Raw genomic sequence first — 26,989 nt, 5'->3', positions numbered from 1 at the left:
GAATAAATACAATATAATATTACAGTTAATTAATAAATATTCGTTAAGAATAAAATCAAGAGATTTTCACGTCTTTCGATTTTTTTTTCCCCCCTCTTTCTTGTAGCCAGCTGCCGAAAAGCGATATTTCTACACTCTTGATTTTTTTTTCTAATCTTTTTACAAATTTTTAAAACCAGCCCCATTCATTTTCTATGTTCTTTTTTGTTCTTTCCTGTTTCCCTTGTCTCTTTTGCGGTTTCACTCCTAATATTCGCACACTCCTAGGCGTTGATTACGAGGGGAAAAATCGACAGTGTACAAAGAAACAAAAGAAACGAAAGGAAGAGTAAAAAACAAAATTACGGGCATCGAAGTACTGTGCAGTTTTTCTTTCGTTTTTTTTTTTTTTGCATTTCTTTTTTCTTGCTTTCTTCATTTTTTTAAGATTATCTGGCTTTAAGTGCATCCCTGAGCACGTCGCGATGCTGGGTACCTAATTTAAAATAAGCATATAGCAGCATGCTTTTTTAAGAAGAATGAATCTAGGATAGTATTGAGGTAAGCGAATTCCTCCGAGATTGATTGATTTCGGTTTCGCCCTCCACGGTAAAAAAAAAAAAAAAAATCATCCCCTCTCGAGAGAGGGGATCATTTCGATAAAATGATAACAAACAAATATGCTCCGTAACTACTCTAATTATACCATGTCCACCTGCATAAAATGAGACATTTTGATTAATAAAAAGGAGGGGGGGAAACCATAGCTACTTCAATCGATATGGCATAATAATTAGTATATAGGGTTTGGTGGCGGTGGTTAGGAATTCAAATCCTCCTCACATCCGTGTCGTCTCTATGCAAACCGTAGTACGAACTACATACGTACGGTCTCATGTACATGTATAAATTTTTTTTTGTTTCTTCCTACAATTATCCAACGATACGCGATGTATATATATATATACGAATGACGAAAGTTGTATAATGTTTGAGGTGAATTTTTTTTAACTTTAATTTATAGTTTCTGATGTTTTTCTTTCTTTCTTTCTTCCTTTCGTTTTCTTCCCTACCGCGGGAAACGATAATCTTCGTGTACGAAATACGTATATTACACATAACTATAGTTTACGAATAAAATGTATTGGTGTGTGTTGTATAGGTATAATATTACACAGGGTGATATGAATCGCGTGTTAATTTCCAGGGGCGGAAGCTTACAATGCGCGTGTCGTGACGTACTTTGTTTTTCTATTCGAAAATAAGAAGATTAGATTAGAAAAAATAAAAAAATAAAAAAAAACATCAAAATCAAATTCGTCATTATAATTTTGAAGCTGTGTATGTTTTGCTCTGCATTTATGTTTGATAATGCTTGTCGGTTTAATTAGTTAAGTTTCTGCCAACGGTTTGTAGTAAAAGTGTACAGATTATAAAATAAAACGAAAAAAAAAAAAAAAAAATTAAAAGAAAGCGATGATAATATTACATAAAAATCGACCGATGCGGTTTTTCTCTTTCTGTGGTACACTGAAAGCGTCTTCGCGATGCGGATTGATAGTGATAGTTCGGTGTATATATGTAAGTGTATATAAATATATGTATGCATTTAAAATCTAACGATGAATTAATGTCGGCAGAAAACGCCCTACCGATGTTCCTTCAGGCGAGGAGGGTTTCCTGGTAGGGTAGAAACTTTAGTTTCGCGGTCCGCCTGAAGTGAGCAAAACGCCACCGAGTCGGCCTGCGTTGACTTCCGCCTGATCGCCACCCTCAGGATCGAAGGCGGTCACCGAGGTGCTCGAACACCTCGATTATGTACTCGAGTCCGTTCATGTAGTCCCGGAATATGATCCAATCCCGAAGGGACGTCATGGCTTCGTTCATGCTTCTCCGGATCTCCGGCACCATAACGTCACGGGTGACGTCTGGCCGCGGCTTGACTCCGCGTTCTACGAGCGCCGCTTGCAACTCGCACAGCACCTGATGGACATAAACGTGGAAACGGGAAGTTACAGAAACGCCGATCTTTGAATCGGAACCGGTAAATTCGCGTCCGAGATCCGGAACTGCAAACCGCTTACCGTGCGAAGCTTGTACTCGGTGTCGGCAAACAGCTTTTGAAATTCCGAGTTATTGTCCTTCTGGTCCCAGACGATCTGCTCCAATCCAACTGCGTATGTCTGCATAAATTCGTACGCGTCGAGCAGCGCCTTGTCGAGCTAAAATAAAACCGCAAGGGTGAGTCGAATGGATGCGGTGCGATAAAAATTCGGAAGGGTGAAACGGCGGGTAATCAAAATCATAGCCAACTCACCTCCAATTTATCGAGGTACTCCTTGGCCAGGGATTCGTTAAGTTCCTTAGGTATGTCCTGCTTGTTTGGCAGCCAGTCGTAGTGATTCGCTTTCCAGTCGTTGTGGACCTTTGCGAAGTTGCTCCGGAAGGTTTTGTTGATCTGTAATAAAAAAAAAAGCGTGTGGAGGGGGGAGGATTGATAACGGGAATCAAACAAACGATACAAAATTTCCAGACAAACACGAGCGGAGGTATATGACAAAAAAAAAAGAGAAAAAAAAAGCACCAGCGTTCAGTCATTACCGATTATCTCTGTAATAGACGCGCGTGATTCCGCGAGCTGTTGGAATATAAGCCGCACTAATGCGTCTGGCTGACGGCTGCCCCGCAGCCAAGGAAGGCCTCTTAACGATTTCCGAGTAACTTCCCGGTACAAGACTGTAGTAGAACAAACCAGCCAAACTGAAGTGAGTTTCGGTTTTCCGGAGTAAAAACTTGCTCGTCTAATGTCAACGTTCTCGAGTTCCAGACACGAAGCGACGGTTACTCACCTGCCATATTTAATGTATATATTTTTTCGGTCTCGGTTACAGGTTTCTCCGTTAATTGGTGACTAAACTTATAGTTCCGACCTGTCGGCGACAGGAGGGAAAAATTCGCGGATGAGTTGGCGTTCTAAAAATCTCGGTCCAAGTTCTTGGAAGGAATCGGAGATCACGGCCGGAGGAAACGTTTGTTTATACATCTCCGCAGCTGATCGTACACGTACCTATGTATAATATACATATATTTATACGCGCGCTTCGAACGATCAGTACGAAAATTAATTGATTTTGGCGGTTAAGAAGAGCGGTACGCGCGCGCGCGGTTACTGCCGAGGATCGGAAAGGCCCGATGATTTACGGTCGCTGCTAGAAATAATACCTCGATGCGCAAAGCCGATTTGGCCGGACAAAGGAGCCTCGCAGAGAATCGTCGTCGGTTTTGCCGGTAAAATGTATCAGAGACGTTGAGAGCAGGTCGAGCGACCGCAGCTGGTGTATTTATTGCAGAAACCCGCTGACGCGAAATTATAATCGTAAAACGTGGGCCGCACAAGTCGCGGCCACAGCCATCGCAGCGCTGCGCTGCGCTGCGCTATGACGCGATCGGAGGAGGCTATAATGTGTAACTTTATAGGCCGCAACCCAAACACCGAACGCTGGTTCCCAGGGTTCCAAAGCGGTTCGGCCGTCTGCCCCCGGGTTACGCAATGCGCAATCGTAACCGTAACCGTAACCGTCGGCCAAGAGTCGCGGTGTTGATTGTTGTCATTCCGAATGAGATAAGCCGTCATGATGCTGCGCATCAGCCAGCCAGCTGGCTTCGGTAAGCTGCAGTCGATCGGTCGAGGTTCTTGTTTCAAAACGACGAAGGCGAATGATCATGAGCGGAAGTAGATAAGAGCGACGGATGTGGAGAAATGACGTCGAAGAAAAAGACGCTAAGTTGAAGAACAAAAGAAAAAATTTCACAAAGCGGGTTAACGCGAGACACGCGCACTCTGCCGACGGGATCACCGATCGCGCCGATTTCTCGTCCCGGCGCAAAAGTACCGAGCTTACCGATGCCTCTGGTACACACAGGCGATAGAACCGAAGAATATCGACGATGCGTTCCTACGAGACGGCGGTGTATCCGGTCCGCGAGTTAGTATGCAAGTCAGAGCGCCGGTGCGCCGGCTTCTTCGACCCGCGCAAGGAGGGGCAGCTTCCGATTCTGATTTATTGGAATTCACCACTTCCGATATTTTACGATTCCCCCGGGTGCCGGGGGACCCATACATCACATCCGCGGCTCCGGGCGCCTGGCGACGGTTTGGCCCGGTTCGAGCGCACCGGCTGATTGAATTCAAACCACGCGTTCGTTCCCAGGTTCAACGTGAGGTGTCGGATCGCAGTGCAGTTCGTCGTGACCGTGGACACCTGTGCCGCCCGGGTTGCTCCGCACGGCCCTGCAGCATCCGGGTTACGTCATCCAGGCTCGACACGTGAGAGGCGAGGCCCCCCGATGTTTTCGAAGTCAGCGGATAACCCGATATTATATCTCAGGATCGCGAATGCTCCGCTTTATCTGCCTCCTCCTCCTCCTCCTCTGCCTTTTCCCCGCCGCCGTTGCGCGACACCCAAGAAGGCGCAGGTGCGGCTGGGTCATATCGCAAGATGTAGGTACCTATATCCCATCCGTTGGGCGACATGCCGTCTAGGCTGCGGAGTCGTCTCCGCGTTACGTCATCCTCTTCGCGAAGAAGCGCAGCTCCGCGTTCAGTCCGCTCGATCGATGGACGAACGGACGGATGGATGGATGGAGCGATGGATTAGAGCGATCGTTCGAGTCTTTTCCTTCTGGTATACATACCTAGAAGGCCGACGACGTCCTCCGTCGAAATTCATCATTCGTTAACGGTTTTGAAGATTATTGCTCGTTAAAGCGCTGCGATCGCCACACAGGCCACCGCGTCGGTTTTCCGGCCGGAAGTGCAGCTATAACTGCCTTCCGCCGGCCCTTCCCGGCCCCGATCTTACTCGACTCCACCATCCGAGAGGTGGCTCTTCGAGATGATGATCCTTTAATTGGAGGGCCTGTTGTTTTCTCCGTTCTATACTCGTGCGTCTTTGCTCGATTTATCCTCGCGAAACGTCGCTCGACAGGTCGAAGGTCTAAGATTAGATGTTGCACCTGCGGAGGAGGTTTCGTTTCCGATTTCGTTGCGGTGAAAACTATCGCTCGAAAAGCTACTATCACGGTCGAATTCTTAAGCGACATTCTTGAGATTAAGGATAAGTCGTAGCTTCGCAAGTGAAAATCTATCAGCCGCTCGACCCGCGCACCGTGCAATATATCTACGTATCGTATTCGTTTAAGGTGTTCGATCCCGTTCAGAAGCAGCACAAACTTCGATGAGTCAATGGAGTTCGTGCGTGGCTTGTGTGTCTTGCATTCGGGGTGAGTCACATTACGAAATTAACGTCTATATATTATATACGCGTGTGTACAACGATTGAACTGTAATAATCTGTCAATAACCGAAGGTGTAACAGCCGATTTTACAAGGTCTAATATACCTATACCTAGCTATGACAACAACGTCGAGAGTAATCGATTGATCGGATCCCGAGTGAATAATTTCATTACGTCTTTTTCCTTCCCCGTATTTTGCTGAGTTTTCTATTTTTACTCTCTCGCTTGCGCCAACGCTGCGTTGATCGGTGGGTTTTCCCGCAGCAGACAGCTCACCTCGACGATGTAATACCTCGGTACACACGTGTCACAACACTGCATGGCCGACACCTTGTCACGGTGTGGATAATCGACGAATGCCGTTATTTAATCGGGCCAAAGCGGATTCTATTTAATTGTAGGTAGGTACCAAGTGACGTGAACCGAACACACGGAGCTGTTAGATCGAGACGAAGAGAGAAATCGACGAGCAAGTATCTCTGATAGTTCTACTCAGCTGCTGAAAGGCGACAACGGAAGCCGATCGCGTTCTCCGTCTCGTCGTCATCGGTGATTTCTTTGAGCCTCGCCTCGTCGACGGCGGTTGCTTGAGTAAAACCGAAATTCCGATACCAAGTATGACAAAAAGTAGAAGGAAAAGAACGAATTTAAGCCGTAAACGTGATCACCGATTTTCATATACATACTGACTTTGACTTTATTTGACTTGTTCGTAAAATTTCGAGCGATGAATCGACGGTTTATTCTTTCCATTTACACACTGGGTTTCTATCACGCTCATGATTATATTCTTAATGTACTTACATAATCGTCTCTGAATATCTCGGCGTGCATGAGGGCCGTCTTTGCTTGAATGACGACCTGTGATAGCAGCTGGGAGTCGTTGAGCTGGGGGACGTCGCCGTCGGGATCACCGTCGGTGAGCGCAAGTCCACAGGGGTTAACCCATTTCCCTTGGAGAATACGTCTGTCCGTCGTCATCGTCGGAGCGCCGTGTATCGACGCGACAAGTAACGTCACCAAGAGGCTACCTAGCCCTGAAAAATAGTAAGAAAAGAAGAGAAGAGATTAAAACGAGGAGATCGCTAACATCGGGTGTGAGTATCGTAATAACGGTGTCTCCGCATTATCATCGATCAAGCGACTGCGATCAAGGAAATTCGGAATTCAATCGATCGCGCGAGCTGCAGGTGCAACGCCCTCTTAAAGTTCCTCGCATAAGTTGATCAGGATCGATTATAAAGACCTGCCCCCCCCCCCTCCCCCTTCCCCCCTAATTGCGAGCGCGTCCAGCTTCCGGCTCTTAACCTTCCACGCGTACGAAATTTTCATCGACCGCATCGCGAACCGCGTCCTGTGATCAAACAGCCATTCAGAGATCGAGTGCCCGTCCGAATTCCTCCCCCTGCCTTCGTCCACCCGAAAGGATCACTCGTTATTTCCTCCGTTACGACCGTTAATAAGGGGTCTGCTCAGTCAGGCCCCGGCGACACCGCACTGCAAAATTAACCCGCGTTTCGCATTAGAGAAGCAGAGCCCGCAGCCTCCGGATGGTGGACCGCGTACATCTCTCGGCCAATTTTCATTCCCTCCTTTTCCTTATTTGTGCTTCTCTCTCCCTCTCTCTTTCTGCTCTCCGGAATAAGTCAAACTGGGGTTCGCCAAAGGTCGACGTATGCGGAGATCGACGCATTGGGCCTTGGACGCAGAAGACGCCGCGGAGATCGGAGGCTGCAGCCGCATTTTCTCGGTCCTACCTCAACGCGAGAGTTAAGATCGCCGAGCGTGATCTTAGCCGCTGTTCAACTCGGCGTTCCACTGAAATTCCTGGGAACCTGAAGCACCGCGGAAAAACACACATCACGCTCTCTACACCCATCCGCAAGTCACAGAGAACGCGACTCGCCTCCGCGCTTCTTACGCTCGCGGTTCCTCGCCCTCGGGATCATGCTGTTGCAAAAATGCGGTAATGGTCCGCTGTCCTCGCATTGCTCGCGACAATTATGCCCCATTAGGCCCCTGGAGGGGCCCGGTATAGGTGCTCGCGGTGCGGTAGGTCGCGTACGCAACACACATTCGTCGATTTATTACGCTCTGTGTACTTGCGCCTTTTCTTCCCCCCCTCCTTCCCCGACAAGCGTGTGTATATACATGCAACATACAATTCCAATTCGATTCTCGTACATATATATATTTTTTGAACGATATTTACAGCCGAGGATGACGACGATATGCTCACGTTATTTGCAACGTATAATAATATATAGGCTTTCTGAAGAAAGAGGAAAATTTTCGTGACGATGAGTTACGATTAACAACGATTGTACAAACCGCGATGAGATAAACGGGAAGCTAATACCGGCTGTTATAAATATAAATACAATATTAGAAAGAAAAAAGCGGAGCATAGTATGCGTAAAATAAACAACGAATTCACTTGGCTGTGTTCAATTACCGCCGAGCGTGGCCATCGTGTGTAAATTACGCCTCCACGAGGAGTTCGGGTGAGCTGAATGAACCACCTGTAGAGTATAGCGGCGACGAGCTGGATGAGCCACAGGTAGTTGGATGCGTTGGGGTTGGGCGAAATTTGTGCGAGCGGTGCAAACTTTTCAGCGAATGGTCCGGCCATTGTGTATTGAACAGGGTTCGTTGGCTCGAGAATTCGGGTTTTCCGAATTCGCGTTGGAATAATATGTGAGATACGGCTGTGCAAATGAACACGTGTTTAACACTCGAGGCTCTCAAAGTGCGTGCGGCGATCGCGTGTCAGTCGTGCGTGAAACCTGTCTCGTTCGATCGAACGCCGAACGGAATTACAAACTTTCAATTTGGATGCCGGATCGAATTCGACTAGCCTTCGATACTCGCCATTCCGCTCTGGAAAAACCGGGCGCCGATTGTTCGAATTCTAATCGATTTATGGTGTTTAGAATTGAATCTGATGGTCCTGAGTCGTTCTTTTTCGCTTGCATCTTCCGTACTGCAAAGATCGAGATGAAGGATTTGCAAAGCGAAGAAGAAAATGTTTAAAAGAAAAAAAGGGACATATTTTTCGCTTTTTCCTCATCTTCCTTGCAATTCTTTACCCAACCTCGTCCTCGGGACGCGATCGTTAATCTCTGTACGAAGGAAAGAAATACGCTAGTGATCTGAACGCGGAATGGGGTGAGGTGAAAATTATATACACTTGTGGGATATGTATCGCAAAAACGTTTGAATCACCGCCGTCCATCAGGCAGCCCTCCTTGTGTGTAATGAGCTGTCGAAGTCGGCGCTGCCACGCAATAATTTGCAAATTTTTGTCGCAGAGAGTTTATTTTACACCACATAATTAGCCGATTAACTCTCCCGCTTAGCTCGGTCGGTATACGAATGGAGCTTATAGATTTCGGTGTAATATCACTGCAGTCTAACAATTAGATGGTAATAATCACAAGCGACTGTAGATCGCTAGATCGTTTGACTTGAAATATTTTCACAATAGAATCTATAGTCGCCTCCCCCCCTGCCCGTCGATTATAGTGACAGTTGCAGGATTAACAGTATCTCGGAGGATTGAATTTTCCGCAAATAAAAAAGAGAAGTAAATTGAACGCCATAAAAGCTGCAGTTTATATCGACTGAAGGTGTGCTGAAAAATATTTCAATACTTACGCTATAGTTCGAATGAAAAAAAAAAAATTCTAAGAGAATAAAATAACGATTCGGTAGTAAAATTTCACTCAAGAAGTGATATTATACGCGTTAAGTGCATTCTAATGCATTTATAAATGTATCTTATCCACGAGTCGAGAAGTAAAATACAAGACTTCTGCACGTATGAGGAACAGTTCCGTGTGTAATGAATGCGATAGTTTCAAGTCATCGAAAATGACGAACGCGTCGTAAAAAGGTGGAAGTAATCATGAGAGGCAGTGATATGATCCGAGGATCGAGCGATCCTTGAAAGTACGTATCGACAGGCTATAAGCGTGTAGCAACTTACTCAGCCATTTGACGGTTAATCTTGGGTGCCCTGAGTATCCTCGCATCCTCCTACTGGAACTAGTTTTCACGTATGAAGAAGATGACGAGGTATTACTAGAGCTTGCAGGAGTCCTTTCGCGAATGGCACTCGAAACTTTAGTGCATCTGTCTATAACTCTGTGCGAGGTGGTCCTCTGATCGCGAGTCAGTATCGCCTCCATGGTGAGATCGCTATTGAGCATTGGGGTGTTCGAGTCCGAAGAGTAATCCACAATATCAGCCTTCTTTCCGTCCATAGTTATATCATGGCACTTTACAATGGCACTGATATTTATATATATATATATAAATATGTATATATATATATATGTTTATAGTTTAATCGCTAACGACACTTTATATATGTATATATAATCGCATATATATATATATATATAATATCTTGCGTTTAATAATATACGAAAACCGTTAAATCGATTAGCGCGAAAGAGACTCGAAGGTATATATATTGTTCGTAAAGTAAGAAAAGCGTCTCGGCGAACTGTAAAAATCGAAGCGATAAAACGTTTATCACAAGTCCATAAGAGTGGCTGTGCAGTGTGAAAGAAACGATCAGCACTGATACACAATTCGATTGACACTGGTCCCGACACACTCGGAGCACTGATTTTTATAAGGGGTAGCAGCAGTTGCCGAAGTGGTGGTGGTGGTGGTGGTGGTGGTGGTGGTGGTAGTAACGGTGGTGGTGGTTGTTTTCCGACGACAGCTTCGCGGCGAGTGACAGGAGCCCGACTGACTTGACTAAGTGACTGAGTATCACCTCTACCACATGTCCAAGGAGGCGGCGGGAGCGGCGGCACGGCCGGCAGAGCAGAAGAAGGAACGACGTCGGCGTCGGTGGAGGCGGCGTCGTCGTCGTCGACGTCGGTGGCAGGAGCGGGAGCGAAGACACCAACGCGTCAGGTGAGGAGGCACCGTACAAGTCCACGGTTCGTGTGTGCGTATATAGACGCGTGTGTGGAGAGACAGAGAGGATCGCAGTCAGAGCTTCGTCAGCACTTGTCGCTTCCAGAAAAACGTTTGTAATACGTCTGTGCCAGTCAAAAATCCGTAGATTATTTCCAATTTCCCCGACAACACACTGCAGGAATTTCTGGTCGCGATTTTATACATACACGTACACACAAACAAGTGTAAAACTTTTTGCTACCACCAGATTTGAAGAGTAAATAAAATCTATGTTATATATATTTCAAATCGAGAGACCGACGCGGTTCATAAGTCTCTACAAGTGTATCGCTTATATGTTCCAAGTATAATAACGTGCCGTAACACGCGTTGCTTCAACACTAGTGCAGTGCGTATTATGGTCTTGGTCGAGTGATCGGCCCGAGCCTATATACGATTCTAAGCCCGGTGAAGCACGTGGCCAGCAGAGTCTGACCTACCCCCTCCCCCCTCCTCGTCATCCTCCCCCTTCTCCCCGCCACTCGACCACCAGGTTCCAAGTCGTGTAACCAAACCCCCCTCTCCGCCGTCCAGATCCAATAGGTTCGATACTTGGTTTCTTCTTCATCACTCTTGCTCATTCATAAGTCGCCCCCCGCACCGGCGCCGACGGCTTCCCCCACCAAACGACTCTCCTCCCTCCCCCTCCCCCTTCGACTCATCCTCCTCTCCTTCCTCTCCGACCCCCCGCGTTCCTTTTTACCTCCCGAGGTTTCCTCCCCTCTGCTCATCAACTAAGACACCCACCACCCAGGTTCGCTGCAGGTGCATTTCTTGCACCCAGTCTTTTCCAGCGCAAAAGAGTCTCGAGGGATGAGGGGAGGAAAACGATTTTTGCAACCTTAAGCCAGGACAACCGGATGGAGTGACGAAGGTGGTAGTAAGTTCACCTCTGAAGAAGTGACGATCGGTTGACCTTGAGCGGGGTGGAGGGACGTGGAAAGCTTTTCCACGCCCCGAAATTTCGACCTTTTTTCACTGGACCAGTTTCCCCTCTCTCGGTGAATCGTGCCCCTCAGCTCTTGCTGATGAGACCCCACCACTTCTATCTATCACCCTCCCCTCCATCCCTCCCCCCCCTTCGCCCCCACCTATCCGGTGTCGATGACGTTTCCTTTCACTGAGTCGAAGAATCGGAGAGCAGCACCTTGCCAGACGGTCGAGGACCCTGGCCGGAACAGCGAGGTTTCGGTCCGGTGTCGAAAGAGACCATCGACGATGAGGAATCTGGGAATTTGAACGCTTTTCCGGGTCGCCGGAGGCCAGGATGGAACTTACGTTCTCTCTTTCTCTCGGCTGCTCGGAGCCGAGTTCTCGGAGATCCGGAGAGCCTGGTCTATACATGAATCAAATGCTCCTCCTTTACAATTCGCAGGAACCAACCAGCCGCTATGACGCACTAGCAACTACAAGATTCTGCGAACGAGAACTCCGTTTCCTGGATAAGTGCCTTCCGGAGACCGCAACTGGCTTAATATCCTCGCACACTTTTCCTGACTCGTATATGCAGATATGTCTGATTGAAGTGATGAATTGAAGGAACTTGTTCAATTATTCTGTGGTTTTATAGTTGTGCGTATAATCTTTTACGGATGTGGTAACTTGCTGTGTGAGCTATTGTCTTCATGAACGAGGAAATCCCGTTATGATTTTTTCAGGAATTAAAACATCAGCGATTTTTCTGACGAGGAAAAATCGTTTTCCACGTTGCTTTTCATACCTAGTGATTCCTTCTTATCGTTTTTAAGATCACGTACCATTTTTTATACTTGCGAGTATGCATAATCAATCTGATTGAACGTCTCGTGCCGCGTATCTTTGCTTTAATGTATTCGTCTGACAAAACGATTAGCAAAACTTGTTGAATGAAAAAAAGTGAACAGGTTCAACATCGTCTTTAGGTAATTCATTGACCGTGACCTTGAAACGTTCGCCAATATTTTCTACCTGTATATAAACCGAGTTTAGCACACGGACGAGTCGAAGATATTGCGTGAAACTTTCACGCTCGTTTCTTCCGGATTCTGGTGTAATCACACCTCATTGACGTCACAGCGTACCTCCGGTAGGACGAAAAGAGAGTCGATCGAGCTTCCGGCCCTCGCTGGGCCTTTTTTCTTCGGGGCCTCGCAGCATCAGTCCCACAGAGACGCGGGGCGGGGGTCCCGACGTCGATGACGTTGGCCCCTGTTCCGGTAACGGTTATGCCAAGTCCTCTCACTCGCGCAACAGCCTAGATTGCAACGACACCTACAAACCAACACCTCGGAGATCCTGATCTTCATCACGCACAGGCGGCCACACTGATCATTCAGTTTTCTTTGCCGATCTAAATGCCGCAGAAAGCAAACTGCTGGCCGCGGATGCGTGACTTGCGGAATATTTTTCCTTGTCCTTTCATCACTTTCTTCACCTTTCCTCTCGTTCTTTTCTTCCATTCGTTATACAAACACCGCGTTGAATCTGAGGTTAATAATGATCAGGATTCAACTGATGTGGACATTGTTTAACCGGCTTCATGAAATTTTCTACGCATCTTCGAGTTAATCGCAGGCTTGTTAAACCACCGAGTCTAGACGCACTAGGCTTTTCCATCCGGTTTTGCAGAACTGTACTGAGTATTAGTGTTGCGTGGATTGTGGCCTGGGTAACGACATAAGTATAGAATAATAACAGCGTCACTTAAGAATTGGATTCTACAATAAACACCTAAATATTCTTTGGCGTAACAAAAGCGGACTTGACAGATCATGCCGAGTAATATAGTACACCTTTTGTTCCCTCCCGAAAAGGGATAATCCGGCCAATCCACCGTCCATCGTCGCGTTCGACCCGGAGTTTCACCCGGAGATAATTACACGCGGTCATAAATATGAAATGTCCTGTATCTTAGGTTAAGACGGTGCCCTAGTCGAGTTAAACCTTGTTGAATACATCTTCAAATATCGACGTCGACGTATTTCAAACGCGAAAAAGGTCTGAACAGCTACACTCGTACACAATTCTGAACAAAAACACCAATTCAAGAATCTTGTAGAGAATGAAATTCCTCTAAGTTCAGTGCCTTTGACCGTTTGGAAAAGTCCAAGTTCTCGTGTCGTTTTCCGTTATCCTCGAGACTTGAGGACGTTTTAAAATGTTCTTATACCTCTGGTGACACGTTGGAACCACGAATCGAGGAGGGATACACCTGCTGCAAACAACCCTCCAAATTTTTATTCAAGTCCAAACCTGCAACGACTCGCAGCTCCTGTGCATTTGGCAGCTGGAAAAACCGAACAGATCGACTCTGCACGCGTCGTTTACCCGAAACGAACAATATGAGGCAGCCTAGTGACGGATAAATGAACACGATCTTCGAGTATGTAACGTTAAACATCTCGGCATCACTTAAAAGGTCAACGATGCGACGGATCGACGTTTGCATCGTCTTAATGGCAATGACTCTACACGAATCCCACAACGAAGGTCGATTCAGGGTGGAAAACGAACCGTGCGTTACTGCAAGCTGCGCAGATACGAGTTCTGATTACACGATCTTCAAATTAACACTCAGTATCCAGGTCGGACAAATAGCTGGTGAATGGTATGAATTACGCATTGTGACAGGTATCCATGAGGAAACTGTCAATCAAATATCTGGGGGAACCACCCGGTACAATGAGAAGATTTATTCAAGGTCAAAGGTGTTGAAATCGCGAAAATATCTTCAGTACGAATATTATTTCTCGACATATTTTTCCCGATGTATACGTATCTACATATTTTCACAGATCGTTTGCAGATAATAAATTACTACTTCATATGCGTACAACCTACAGCCTGCGATGATTTGATGATTTTTCGAATTTCATTCGCACTTGTTTTCTAGAACCTTAAACTTCTACCTCCATTCATTGAAATCCATACTAGGGTGTGAAATTAATCAGCTATGACAACACGCGATATCGCTCGAACAGCTGAGATGTCGGAGCCAGTTAGTACCGAGTGCAGATAAACATGATCAGTGACGAGAGCACGGTGGTCATCGCATGACGTTGATGTTTCGATGTAATTGCAAACCGCATCGATTACCGCTTTCTGTTTTGATACATAACATTTTTTATTCGTTCAATTTCTCTTCAACCCTCCTCTCCATTTCACGATAGAAAAATATCTGACGCTTATTAGCAGCCTGATCGTTATGACTACTGCATAACGATTTCACGTTATCGCGAGACAGGATGAAGTGTATTATTATATATATATATATAGCATGAAACGAATAGCAATTTTTGCAGCGAGATACGCTGACATTGTTATACACGTACAAGTGTACACCGAGGTGTTAAGTTGCACTCAGCAAATTGTATCATGCGCGTTTAATACCTTGCGCGAAACAATTATGTCGACTAATTTGGTTGACTTTTTTCTCTTTCTTTCTTCCTTCCTCCGAGCAATTGTGACGCGTCTACGAAGACTCAGTACCAACTTGGGTAAAACCTTTTTGTCTTTTCCAGGAGGCTTTATACGTATTTGCAGATACGTGGGTATACGCCAGTTCCAACGAACACATATGAATCCCCTATTTAAGATGACGGAAAGACCTGTTGCCAGCACTGAATACAAATCACTTTCCTGCAGTTATTGAGTGAATACATGATATGCATTTATTGCACTTCTAGATCAATACTGCAGCAATTATCGGAGTCAAACAGATCTCGATAAAATTTCCGGTAACCATATTTTTCCCTGATGTGCTATACTCGTATAATCGACGTAACTACACGGGGAACTCTCGTAGAAAATTAGCTGAGAATTTTTTTTTTTTTTTTGTTCCGTCACAATTTGTCATCAGCGACGCCCAGCAGATCTAACAGGAATGAAATTAGTGAAACGTGATAGGAACGATTCCAGGGAAATGTTACAAATTTTCGAGCTAATAACATACACTCAGTGCATGCAAATGTGTGAAATTGAGTCACTAATTAACATAAACCGATTCTACTGACGCCGGGACATTCGCGTAACGTGGTAACATTTGTACCTATTGTCTCCGCAGATGACAATACACATTTTCTGGTTAAGGTTGCTCATCACTTAACGTAGTTCCGAGCTACGTGCTCGGTTGATCTGTACGCAGGCCGACGTAGAGGACGAGGAACAGCGGATGGCTGGAGCAGCTACGCGTGGGAGGCGAGGCCCACGGACGGATCGATGAAATTTTTGACTATCGGGAATCCCAAAATCAATGGGTGCAGTAACCGTGCGTCAGCAAAGTGTCTACTACCGCAATATCCACCTTGATGACCTTCGCGGTCGCTTCCTCGTCAACGAGGATGAGCTGCCAGGATATTCCGGAGGCAAATTCCGCGGCTTAAGTCCACGCAAAAACGACTTCGAGGACTCAAGTCTGTGGCGATCATTTTCGAGAGTGGTATAATCATTGATGTGTGAGGTCCGAGGATCCGCTGCTGCGGAATGGGACGAGGACAAGAAGCGGATAGAGACATCGGCGACATTCCGCAGCCTCGAGACGGCACGCGGCCGGCTTCTTTATGCCGACGTTTCGGCCGCAGGACCACCCTGTCCGCCTCTTCCTTTATCCTGGGTGCCCCCCGCGGCCCTAAGGACTCTCCTAATTCTTGTACAAACGATCGGCTGCCGCCTACGGGCGGCTATCCTAGGGTGAGAAATCTATCCCATCCACCAATTATGCAGTTATAGTGGAATTTTTTTGCCACCGGGGGGGGGGGGAGGAATTCGGGAAAATCTCTGTCGCGAGGAAAGGCTCGGGTTGAAGAGGAACGAATTCGGTTCACCAACGACGCCAAAGGAATTTCGCAAGGCGAAATAATGGACTCTGTTACCGCGACTATTGTACGCAGGTGAATTGTTTACTCTGGCGTTTTTCACGGTGCGTCGGACTGCGGCTGATCATCTCGCATACCTGAATGTGGACGTGTGTAAGCGATACCTGCTGAGTCTTTGAACTTCGCAGATTCGGACTCGTTTGTGTTGGTGCGAAAGTCGCGTTTTAGGCTTCCTTCGACGCAGAATTGACGCTCTTCAAACTGATAATCTGCATTCTGACTCGATGTGTCAGCAGCGGTCTTATGCGTTTCGTTCATATTTCCTTCTCTCTCTCGGGAGGTGAGCTTTCAGTAAAACCGTCGAGTCGAGTCACGACGAATAACGCGGAGACAAAGATTCTAAAGGAAATGAGTTTTAATATGGCTGAGCGGTTTCAGGGCACACAAAGACGAGATAGGCCGGCTTTACAGGGAAAAACCTATCCTCAATTACCAAGCTTATTATTACACTGAGAGACTACTGGGCCACTCGATGCACTCTGCAATTACTTCAATTTTGGGCTTATCGGATTACATTAACTTCATCAGTTCGCTTATACAAAAGGTTTAACCCTTTGCGGACGTCTGTTAGCAAATGGTCATCCACTTGTGTGTAAAGTTGCTACAAGTATTATGCACGGATCCGTCCGGCGCCCTAAGAATGACCATAAATAATCATTTTTCGACGAAGTTGATTATTTTTAAAACTCGTTTATTTTCTAATCCCCTGAGCGACGCAATACAATATCAATTTATGTGATCGAAATATAAATTATCATCTTTGTCTTACTAACTAAGTACCTGTTTGATATAATAAGTGACAGAAGAATGAATATTTTCACCTAAAATTGAAAAATATTTTCAATCAAACTGTAAATTATCGATGAAACTTTTCCGCTACGATACGTACTTAAATTTACGAAATTTTGGCTTCATTTGCATCGTTTCAAAAAATACGAAATAATTAGTAGCCATCGCTGGCGTCTGCAAAGGGGTTAAAACCGAAGGCTTTCGCCATTCGAGAAACAAAAGGCGGCTGAGGTGATGAGTGGCTAATAAAAGTGTCTAACTAATACTCTGAAAATTTCAGGTAATTTTCCTCCCCATCCCATGGTAGTCGGCTGTTCCTTCCAAATTGGAGGAATCGACTTAATCGCATTAACCGCATCGCTTTGAGAATGTTATTGTACAATGAAAGGCAATGGAATTGTTCGAATTTACAGTCAGATTAACAACGTGTATCATCCCGCTCTGAATTTTGAAATACCCAAAAATCAGTCCAACAGCCGAAAGGTTACGACTTATTGCCAGATTAGTTCATAAAGTTAGAAGAGCGATTTTTATTCTACCACTTCGAAGGATTAGGAGGATTCTCGATGCTTACCGAGGACCAGCATGAAGAGGGCGACGATCGAGAAATTTAGCGGCAAAGTCAATTTTCATTTGTTGCACCCAATGTCCGATGGGTGGAAATTCGTCAGGGTAAGGTTGCACGGAAATTTGACGAGCGTTTCTCTCCCTCAGGACTCTAGGACTCCGAAATTAATTCACCGACAGTTTAGCCCGATCACATGTCACGCGGTGAAGATTTAGCGCGATTTTTTTCTGCCTCGAAAGTATTTTGTCACTCTTTATTTGAAAATCTGTCATAACCGTCCGTTTGAAAAACAAACGCAGCTCAAGCGGTGTCCATCAGCTTGTGAGCTGCGATCGAGCGAGATCTCGGTCGATCAAGGATTACATCTTGTCGGTGACTCGGCGTAATTATCTATCGTATAATTGCCTTAATATTTCCAGAAAAATCAAAGAGATCTTTATATTTAATTACAAGAATAGTTATATACCTTGGAGTAATTTTCGCCGCACAACTCGTCATACAAACAAATAAATTTTAACGACGACTTAACTCAAGTCAATCAAAGAAGAATTCCAGCGGTCGTAGATAAGCGTTTAACCTGTCACATGTGACCATAATATTTTGCTCGAGGTTATACATCGTATCTCGTTTAGACCTCACCAGTCAATTTACCTCGTAAGTAGTACATATATATGAGATAATTATTATCGACTGTCTAATTACCCTAGTATTCGGATAATGAGTCTCAAGAGAATGGACGAGCTCGATAAATATGCATCAATTGTCTTTTCTCCACACTCCGCGTTTCATCGCAATCATCGATGTCTCTCGTTCATTCACTCGCAGTCATGAAAAATTCAATCGCATTAATGAATTAAACTCGAGTATATCAGTGTTGAGTTAGAAATCTACGATGATTACAGAGAAATTGGGGGGAAAGAATTTCAATTCTTATAATCCCGAAATTCTACGGAGAAGAAATCCACATTACGCAAAGAAATAAAATACCAATCATATAAATTTATTTTCTTTTTCAAAAATCTCTCAACGTCATAAACGAAAAATTTTGCGATAATAACTAGAAGAAAAGGAAGGAAAAAATCTCACAATTTTACGAGAAAATCATCGAAAGCTTTGAGATTGTAATAATCTTGAAATCGAATGAACTTGTCAACTTGTTATTTTGAAATAATTTCCACGATACCGTTACCGCCTGCATTATTATCCCATTTCGTCAAGCTCAATATCAACTCTCTCGAGTAATCGAAAATCATCAAAATATACTAACAGGTGGTGGCGCACTTCCGATAATGGTTCCTGTGTGCCGCTGGAGAGTGGTGAAGTGCGGATAAAAGTAAAGACGCCATGTCTCGTTCAGAGTTTGACCATATCGCGGCATTTCAATGATCACTAATCGAATCACCTTCCACTTCACTTTTACTTCTGACTGTAAACTCTTCACACCTTTTATTTTACATCGAATTAACAACAAGTACCGGTCGATGAACTCGGTCGTAATTCCGACGCGGTATCTCGCGTTTCCGTTAATCACCTTTCGATCATCACAACTGCTGTCTGACTGTCTTTTCACTTTTATCTAAGGCTTGCAGAGCCAAGTGTAAATTTCATGCGAAAGCTGAAACAACGCGATTTGAAATATGCGATTTTGAAAACCGCTGATTCGGAATTTTACTCGATCACTGTCTTAAACTGACCAAAAGCAACAAGTCGTCGCGTGATTTACTCGTAACTACTCTTGGATCACGCTCGAATTCTCACCTTGTTTAGATCACATGCGTGAACGATTGAGCCGATTGGATAGGTAAACACTGGGATTAGGTTCTGTAGACTGCTCTTGTGTACGGAGTTTTACGTGTAAATTTTCGGACGAGAACCGAAGCGCCGCCTCTCGACGCTTTCTTCATATTTCTTGGACTCTGAATATGGGTCGAGCATGACGGTTCTCGACCATAATGCTTATCTTTGTCCAAATGATCACCGATTTATTTTCCAGGCCATTTTTTTACTTTCGGAGAACTTACCTGCCGGTCGACGAAAGCATACGAATAGGTACTAAAAATGAATGAATTCATTCATTATGTCAGAAGTTTATAATCGTCCTGGATTGTGCGGAAATTTTGTATTAAGCCTGAGCCAAAACTTGCCAGTAAAACACCTGGTAATCAGGGTTTGTGGTTTCACACAGTGGCAGAGTTGTAAAAGCAATTTACACACCTGTTTGATGATTTAGGGTAAGAATTATTAGTCCCTGACTGAAATTAATTCGGTTCTACGAATAAATAAATTGATGAATCAACAGGTGGACGAAAAAAAAGAAGAGAAAGAAGGAGAAACACGAAATCACCAATCGTTATTGATGTAATATATTTATGCAAATCACAAAAACAAGTTTTATTGGATTCGAACACGTTCTTGCATAAATCGTCACCTAAAACTCAGAAAAAGGTCTGTAACAGGCTCACGCCTAACGTGACCGCGAGATTCTACATGACAGCATTGAATACGTTGGTATTCGGAAGCCGTTGCAAATTGGCCGATAAATCGCGTTTCGACAACTTCTTTAATGATCGCGTCAGCCAAAGCGTCAGGCAAATATCTGTTCAGAGCTGTTTTCATTTCAGGTTATCGGAAAAATTTTTGCTTACATTTAAGTACGTTTCGAAGGCGACGAGATTTCTGAATAAAAAAAAAAAAGATTTCGTTCATCACCCTCCTAACTTAAGAAACAATTCTCATCCCTACCTTAACCCTTTTCGGACCAAAATGCCACTTTCCATACACCGTTGTTTGGCGGCCTATAACTCATACTATTCGCGTCTGAAAAAAATCGGGAAGTACATATTTTTGTAGTTTGAAATGTGCCCCTTCGAATGGTGTATATTAAATTTTTCCAAAAAAAAATTTATTATGAAAAAAAGCCGTTTAACGCTAAAAAAACACCAATTTTTCGCACCTTTTTTTTTTCAAATCGAATTTTGAGCAGGTTCCTGGTCTGCAATGGTCCTGGAACCTCTCTAACCGGTGGAATAAATGTCTGAACTGAAATGAATGGGGGTTTTAAAGTCGATTTGAACCCTTATTGGGTTCAAAATGGCGCCTAGACCGTAAAATTTTCACGAACACGTTCATGAACTTTTTATGGAAAAATAATGCACTTTTCCGAAAGGTTGTTAAGAACAAAAAGTTCTTAAAATCACTCAAAAAATGCACCTGATTTTTTTCAAAATATTTTGAGCATTTTTTTCATTTTGAGAATGGTCAATTTTGCCAAAATTTAAAAAAATGCTCAAAAAATTCTGAAAAAATTAGAGTACATTTTTTAAGCGATTTCAAAAACTTTCTATTCTTGACAATTTTCCAAAAAAGTGCATTATTTTCAAGAAAAAAAATTCCAAAGCTCAAAGTGCTATCGTGTTGATATCGGTCGAATATATTCACACGTTTATCGTCGTTCAAGTTCGTATTGCGCAACTGATCTCGTGTACATAGTATAGGTGAACGTCTTCTCACCTCCTACCTCACGCAAGTACTCGACGGAAGTACTATTAACAGTTGCTATTTTCAAAATTATTTTGGAAAATCTTTTTTTAACTTTGTATCCGACCAAACGGCGCGAAAAATGCCGAAACGAAAGGCCTCAGAAATTTCAAAAAAAAATCGCTCAACATCGACTCAGCACGAGCAACTAGATTCTGATCAAAGTGACAAGTGTATGGTACCCAATCCAGATTATTCTGGCTCCGATGGAGATTCAGCTCCGTCAGATGATGAAAATTCTGAATGGGAAATTTCCGCTCCAAATGTGTCGTATAGGTCTGTTTTCAACAGCTACACAGAAACTCAAAAAAAACTGGAGTCTGATCATACCTTTTCATGGAGTAATGGCGAAAAAGTTTTTTCAGGGAATGTGAATGATCAAATATTGTTGACCGATGCGACAAAAAGAAAAATAGCTTCAATGTCGCCTGTGGAACTATTTGAATTGTTCTTCTCTGCAGGAATAAAAAAGTACATCATTGAAGCTAGTGAGGAAAACGGCTTGAAACTATCAATAGAGGAACTCAACACTTTTGTTGGTATATTGTTGTTATCATCATTCAACAAACGAGGTGATCAGAAGGAGTATTGGGAAACTGATCCTTTTGTGGGGTGCTCTGTTGTTTCTTCAGCAATGAGCCGCAAAAGGTTCAGTACGATTCAAAGTAACATAAAATACTCGAAATCTACCGACAAAAATGATGATGATAAGGCGTGGAGAGTTCGTAAAGTGTTAAGTTTATTCAGACAAAACATTCAACAATTTGGTTTTTTTTCAACCGCTCTCTCCGTTGACGAAATGATGGTTCGATTTTTCGGTCGCACTTCCCTGAAGCAATATTTGCCTTCAAAACCCGATCGATATGGATTAAAGCTCTGGGGTTTGTGCGGAGCAAACGGATTTTTATTCAATTTGGATGTTTATTGTGGTAAAAATGATACAAGCGTTGGCATAAATTTATCAACGTGTCCACTCGGCTCGAGAGTTGTCTTACAAATGGTCAATCCACTTCTAAGCAGCCTTTCAAAGAGAAAATTATCTGATTATCATATCTACTTCGATAACTATTTCACGAGTCCAGATTTGGTCATTCACTTGAACAAATGCGGCTTACGATCCACAGGAACTGTCCGTAAAAATAGAGTAAAAGAAAAACATGTCTTTGAAAAAAATGCTCCGCGAGGATCATTCAAAGTAAGCCACGACCGCAACAGTGGAATGAATTTTATCAGCGTCATCGACTCAAAAGAGATTGCTATTTTGTCCACCGCGGCTGGTGTAACGCCCATGACACCGATGAAAAGGTACTCGCGAACTGCTCACGACAAAACAGAAATAAGATTCCCTTTTGCCTTTTCTGTATACAATAAAAACATGCGAGGGGTCGATCTCCATGATTTTCGGTGCAAAAAAGCCAGCTCGAGTATACACTCGAAGAAATGGACGTGTAAAATATTTACGAGGATTATAGAATCAGCAATTGTAAATGCGGTCGTAATTTGGAATACTTGTAGCAAGGATGATAAGGCGCAAACTACGACAAAAGATCTTTGTAAAGAAGTAAGCCGAAAATATTTACTAGAATCGAAGCTGCGCGATTTCAAATCCCACAGTTACGTATCAAAAACAAGATCGGCATGTGGGTATACAGGATGTCGTCAAAGGACCTCTAGATTCTGCACCGATTGCGATAAATACTATTGTGTGCACTGTTTTTCAAAGTTGCACTAAACAAGCAGAAAGACATAATCGTGATATTCGGAAATAGAAAAAAAAGTGCAGATGGTTTCTGGTTTTGACTAAAAAAAAAAAAATACAATATTTTAAAAAGCGTAAAAAAAGAAAAATGTAAAAAAAAATGAAAAAGACAATTGTAAAAAAAATAAAAGAAAATGTAAAAAAAAAAAGACTATTAACATTCGTCGACCTCCACGTTGGTGATAGATGGGCAACGTAAAGTTTGTTTGCGGCGAACAGACGATAAACGTGTGAATATATTCGACCGATATCAACACGATTGCACTTTGAGCTTTGGAATTTTTTTCCTTGAAAATAATGCACTTTTTTGGAAAATTGTCAAGAATAGAAAGTTTTTGAAATCGCTTAAAAAATGTACTCTAATTTTTTCAGAATTTTTTGAGCATTTTTATAAATTTTGGCAAAATTGACCATTCTCAAAATGAAAAAAATGCTCAGAATATTTTGAAAAAAATCAGGTGCATTTTTTGAGTGATTTTAAGAACTTTTTGTTCTCAACAACCTTTCGAAAAAGTGCATTATTTTTCCATAAAAAATTCATGAACGTGTTCGTGAAAATTTTACGGTCTAGGCGCCATTTTGAACCCAATAAGGGTTCAAATCGACTTTAAAACCCCCATTCATTTTAGTTCAGACATTTATTCCACCGGTTAGAGAGGTTCCAGGACCATTGCAGACCAGGAACCTGCTCAAAATTCGATTTGAAAAAAAAAAGGTGCGAAAAATTGGTGTTTTTTAGCGTTAAACGGCTTTTTTTCATAATAAAATTTTTTTTGGAAAAATTTAATATACACTATTCGAAAGGGCACATTTCAAACTACAGAAATATGTACTTCCCGATTTTTTTCAGACGCGAATAGTATGAGTTATAGGCCGCCAAACAACGGTGTATGGAAAGTGGCGTTTTGGTCCGAAAAGGGTTAAATGAGAAGAACTTTTTCATCAACTTACGAAAAAGAAGATGACAAGCAATTCGTTTCCGTGAGTTCGAAAACATTGCATGCATTCGACCGTACAACTTTTAACTGAAGTAATTAAGCGATGATTTTCGCTCATCATGTGTTCACGTGGGGGTTAGAAAGAACTTAGACAGAGATAGTGTCACGTGACTAGAACTGTTATCGTTCGTTTCCTTTCTCGTTCAATTCCATTTTTTTTTTTTTTTTTTTTTTTTTTTTTTTGTATTTAACTACATGGCAATCATATGGCAATTAGGAGAGTTAAAAAACACAATTTAACGCTGCTCTTAAACAGCTACGGGCATTCATAACAGCATAACTAGGCTTGAGAAATATGTGGAATCTGTTATTTGTTTGGAATATTATAAAGCTTATCTCGAAAGCATTATCCACAGTCGATTGTTAGTTAATCGAATTCATTGCACCTGATTTTCGTTCTGTTCCACCAAATTATACAGGAACGTTCACAGGAGCGTGAATAAGTAAAACTTTGCTATGAAAAAAAAAGAAAGAAAATCTTAAAATAATAAACTGTTGTGCCATTTGACACACCCATTTTCAATCCAATTTGTTACTGCAATTAACTCACGAAGGTACATTCATCTTCAAACATGGTTATACGTTCAACCGCGACAAGACTTTCCCTGTAATACCTTAGCACTGGATCACACGCTAAAAATAAAAGCAGACGGTGTTCATATGTGCATACATTATACGTATGTAGGTATTTACATCTCTAACGCCATGCGGCAAAGTGTGAATCAGTATGGAAAAATTCTTACCGGCAAGAAACGTACGCACTATATCCTCTATTTGGCGCCACTTGTTGAAACACATACGTCGCAGGGTGAATATGTGTGTGTAACCCGGTCACGCTGCAGTAAACCGCAGGGCTTTTACGAATCACTTCGATCAATTGACTCTGACCTTCGTCTAGTGCATCCTTAAGTGGATGCGAAAATGCATTTTTGCAGACACGACGCGTCTCGGCCCCTTTTTTTCTCGTCGATCATTTCGAGCCAAACTTTTTGAGGAATTTAATGAGTCAGCGTAACTTCTGCCACGCTGTGAAATAATAATTTTTCCGTATTCTCGAAACCTCCGATAATCCAAAATCGCGAAGATAAACCGCAGAGTCAATTACGACACTTTTCGCGCTGTCGTTATAGAATTGCGAACCCGAAGCAACGCACGTATCTCGTAACGACACGCGTCGATTGTGTTACATAAATTTCTCATCTACCGAGGAAACTCTTTTCTACTCTCGGCTTTCCTCGAGTGACGAACAGCCGTTTCCGGCGTTCCGTGACAATCGAATTGGCTAACTTGCCGTTTAAAAGGTCAAGTATAGAAGAAGCGATCTCGAGTCTAGTAGGCGACTATGATGCAGATTCTGCGGTTCGTGATAGAAGTGAGTAATTCCGGTCGCGGTCTTAACTCGTGGAGAGACGCCAGTTTCCGGGGGCGGGGTACATCACCGTCTCCTCGACGAGGCGCCGTCGACGAGGCCAAAAAGTTGACGGCATCGGTGAATCGGCAGAGCTTAGCCAGCCAGCGGAGAAGAGGATGTGAACGTTAACCCGTTGCGGTTTCTAAGGGCAATGGGAATGGTCGGCTCGTCTGGACGGTATCCTTATTTTTCTCTATAGAATTCCAGGAACGACGCCTTCTTGCCGAAACCGACGTCGTCGCGAGCTAATTGCACGGGGTCAAACCGGGCCACGGAACCGCTTCCGTTTTTCAATGTCTCAAAAACGCGCGGTTTTCAGGTGCGTCTATAGATCCATCCTCGCGCTAGAAGTACTGCTCACAGGAAACCAAAGAGTTTTTCACATTATCCCTGATCATTTTCCCTAGCTTCTGTCTATTCGTCAATTGACTCCTCAAATGTCGCGATATGCGAATAGTGATTCCATCCGAGAATGGTACGTTGGTCCATATTGAAGCTACAGCCTGAACCCACGCCTGTGACGTAACCGGGAGAACTTTGAACTCCCAGTGAATCGTCACTCTCGGTTACGCATAGACGTCACAATTATATTAACATTCGTCATATTTCTAGCGTGAAGGGGAATGATGTGTCCGGTAGTAAATACACTATGTCACGACTTATATTTGGACCCACAAGATGCGGGGGGTGGAAATCACCGCAATCTTACAAGTGGAACGCGTGAGCTGAATCTCTGATTCAAAACAGCACGCGAATAATGTTTTTTCGAATATGTAATCGAGCACCGGACATGCAGTGATTATTAAAATGAATATGTACGTCGTTGTACGCGAAATATTAAGATATTTCATTTGAACGAAAATTGTCGAAATTACCGCTGAGATCCAATCGGTGCTGTTTGTTAAACGACGTCGTAAAAATTGCGTCATCCTGTGATCAATTTCTTTCAATTTTCTTTCCATTCAGGATTGCTAACATGATCGTTCTCGGTACTCTTTCACATTTCGATGGATTTCATTGCGTGTATTGAAGATGAAAACGATTCTTACCGTATTCGGAGTTGGATATTCACGCCAAGAAGTACGTGTCACTGCTCAGTCTGAAAACAGAAACCACCGTTAAGATACATTGTTTTCAATCAATTCGTGTAAATGTGTATGTTCACAGCGGATACTCTTGCAAATAACAAACAAGCAAACAAGAAGCAATAAATTCTGAGAATTTGCGGATAAGTTTCAATAACTCATCAAACGGAAGTAGGTGGGACGTTGAGGATGCAAGGAAAACCTGCATTACCAAAAGGGACGTCGTACGAGCAACCGCAAAGAATGATCTGATTTTCATTTCCTCCCTCATTCCTCTCCATACATCCTCTGTTAGTGCAACACTTGTAATATCGCATCGATAAAATTGCTGCCTTGTGTAATTTGCACTGCGGACAAGGTGCTCCGTATTATAAGCGTTACGTAAAACAGGATACGTATTTAGGAATGCCCCAACAACCGAGCTACGTAGTAGATATATCTTTTTGCGCTGCAATAGACCGATTCACTAGGTAATTCTCCGTAATTCGTCGAAACCGATCTCCGAAGACATACGTAGCCGATGATCAAACCACCGAAACAATCGGCTTCTCATAGGTACCGCGACGACTTAAAATGACGATATAAAATCAAGACTCATTATATACGCGTGAAATGATTTTCCGGTAATAGCTAGTATAATGGCACCGCATGATTAATAACCCCGGAGTCTTGTTACTTTGACGCCACGATCGCAAATGGCATTGCAAAGTGCCGGAAATTCCACGCCTTCAGCTGG

At 43.5% G+C, this 26,989-nt stretch overlaps 1 protein-coding gene across 4 annotated transcripts; it reads right to left on the bottom strand.

Annotated features, from left to right (window-relative positions):
• LOC124413333 lies at positions 1 to 26,273 on the bottom strand. 4 transcript variants are annotated; one of them, XM_046893857.1, is made up of 5 exons: positions 26,218 to 26,273; positions 6,082 to 6,314; positions 2,297 to 2,437; positions 2,064 to 2,201; positions 1 to 1,962 (listed from the first exon to the last, which is right to left on the bottom strand). In XM_046893857.1, exons 2-5 carry the CDS (start codon positions 6,256 to 6,258, stop codon positions 1,753 to 1,755), a joined length of 666 nt encoding a protein of 221 aa, XP_046749813.1. In that variant the 5' UTR covers positions 6,259 to 6,314; positions 26,218 to 26,273; the 3' UTR covers positions 1 to 1,752. The 4 variants fall into 4 exon arrangements, with proteins under 4 accessions (XP_046749813.1, XP_046749810.1, XP_046749812.1 ...); XM_046893854.1 differs by lacking the exon at positions 26,218 to 26,273 and adding an exon at positions 18,731 to 19,183; XM_046893856.1 differs by lacking the exon at positions 26,218 to 26,273 and adding an exon at positions 17,470 to 17,725.
• Positions 26,274 to 26,989: the final 716 nt, after the last annotated feature.

The sequence above is a fragment of the Diprion similis genome, chromosome 12, assembly GCF_021155765.1.
Source record: "Diprion similis isolate iyDipSimi1 chromosome 12, iyDipSimi1.1, whole genome shotgun sequence".
In the NCBI taxonomy this organism is placed as follows: Eukaryota; Metazoa; Arthropoda; class Insecta; order Hymenoptera; family Diprionidae; genus Diprion; species Diprion similis.
This window is presented reverse-complemented; position numbering and strand designations above follow the sequence as displayed.

Bases quoted from the DNA above. Each gene is read 5' to 3' on its own strand.
- LOC124413333 (XM_046893854.1), bottom strand. From the start codon at position 18,809: ATGGCGTCTTTACTTTTATCCGCACTTCACCACTCTCCAGCGGCACAC. The intron at 2,202-2,296 runs GTGAGTTGGCTA...GTTTTATTTTAG, and splicing joins AGTACCTCGATAAATTGGAG to CTCGACAAGGCGCTGCTCGA. The intron at 1,963-2,063 runs GTAAGCGGTTTG...TATGTCCATCAG, and splicing joins CCGAGTACAAGCTTCGCACG to GTGCTGTGCGAGTTGCAAGC.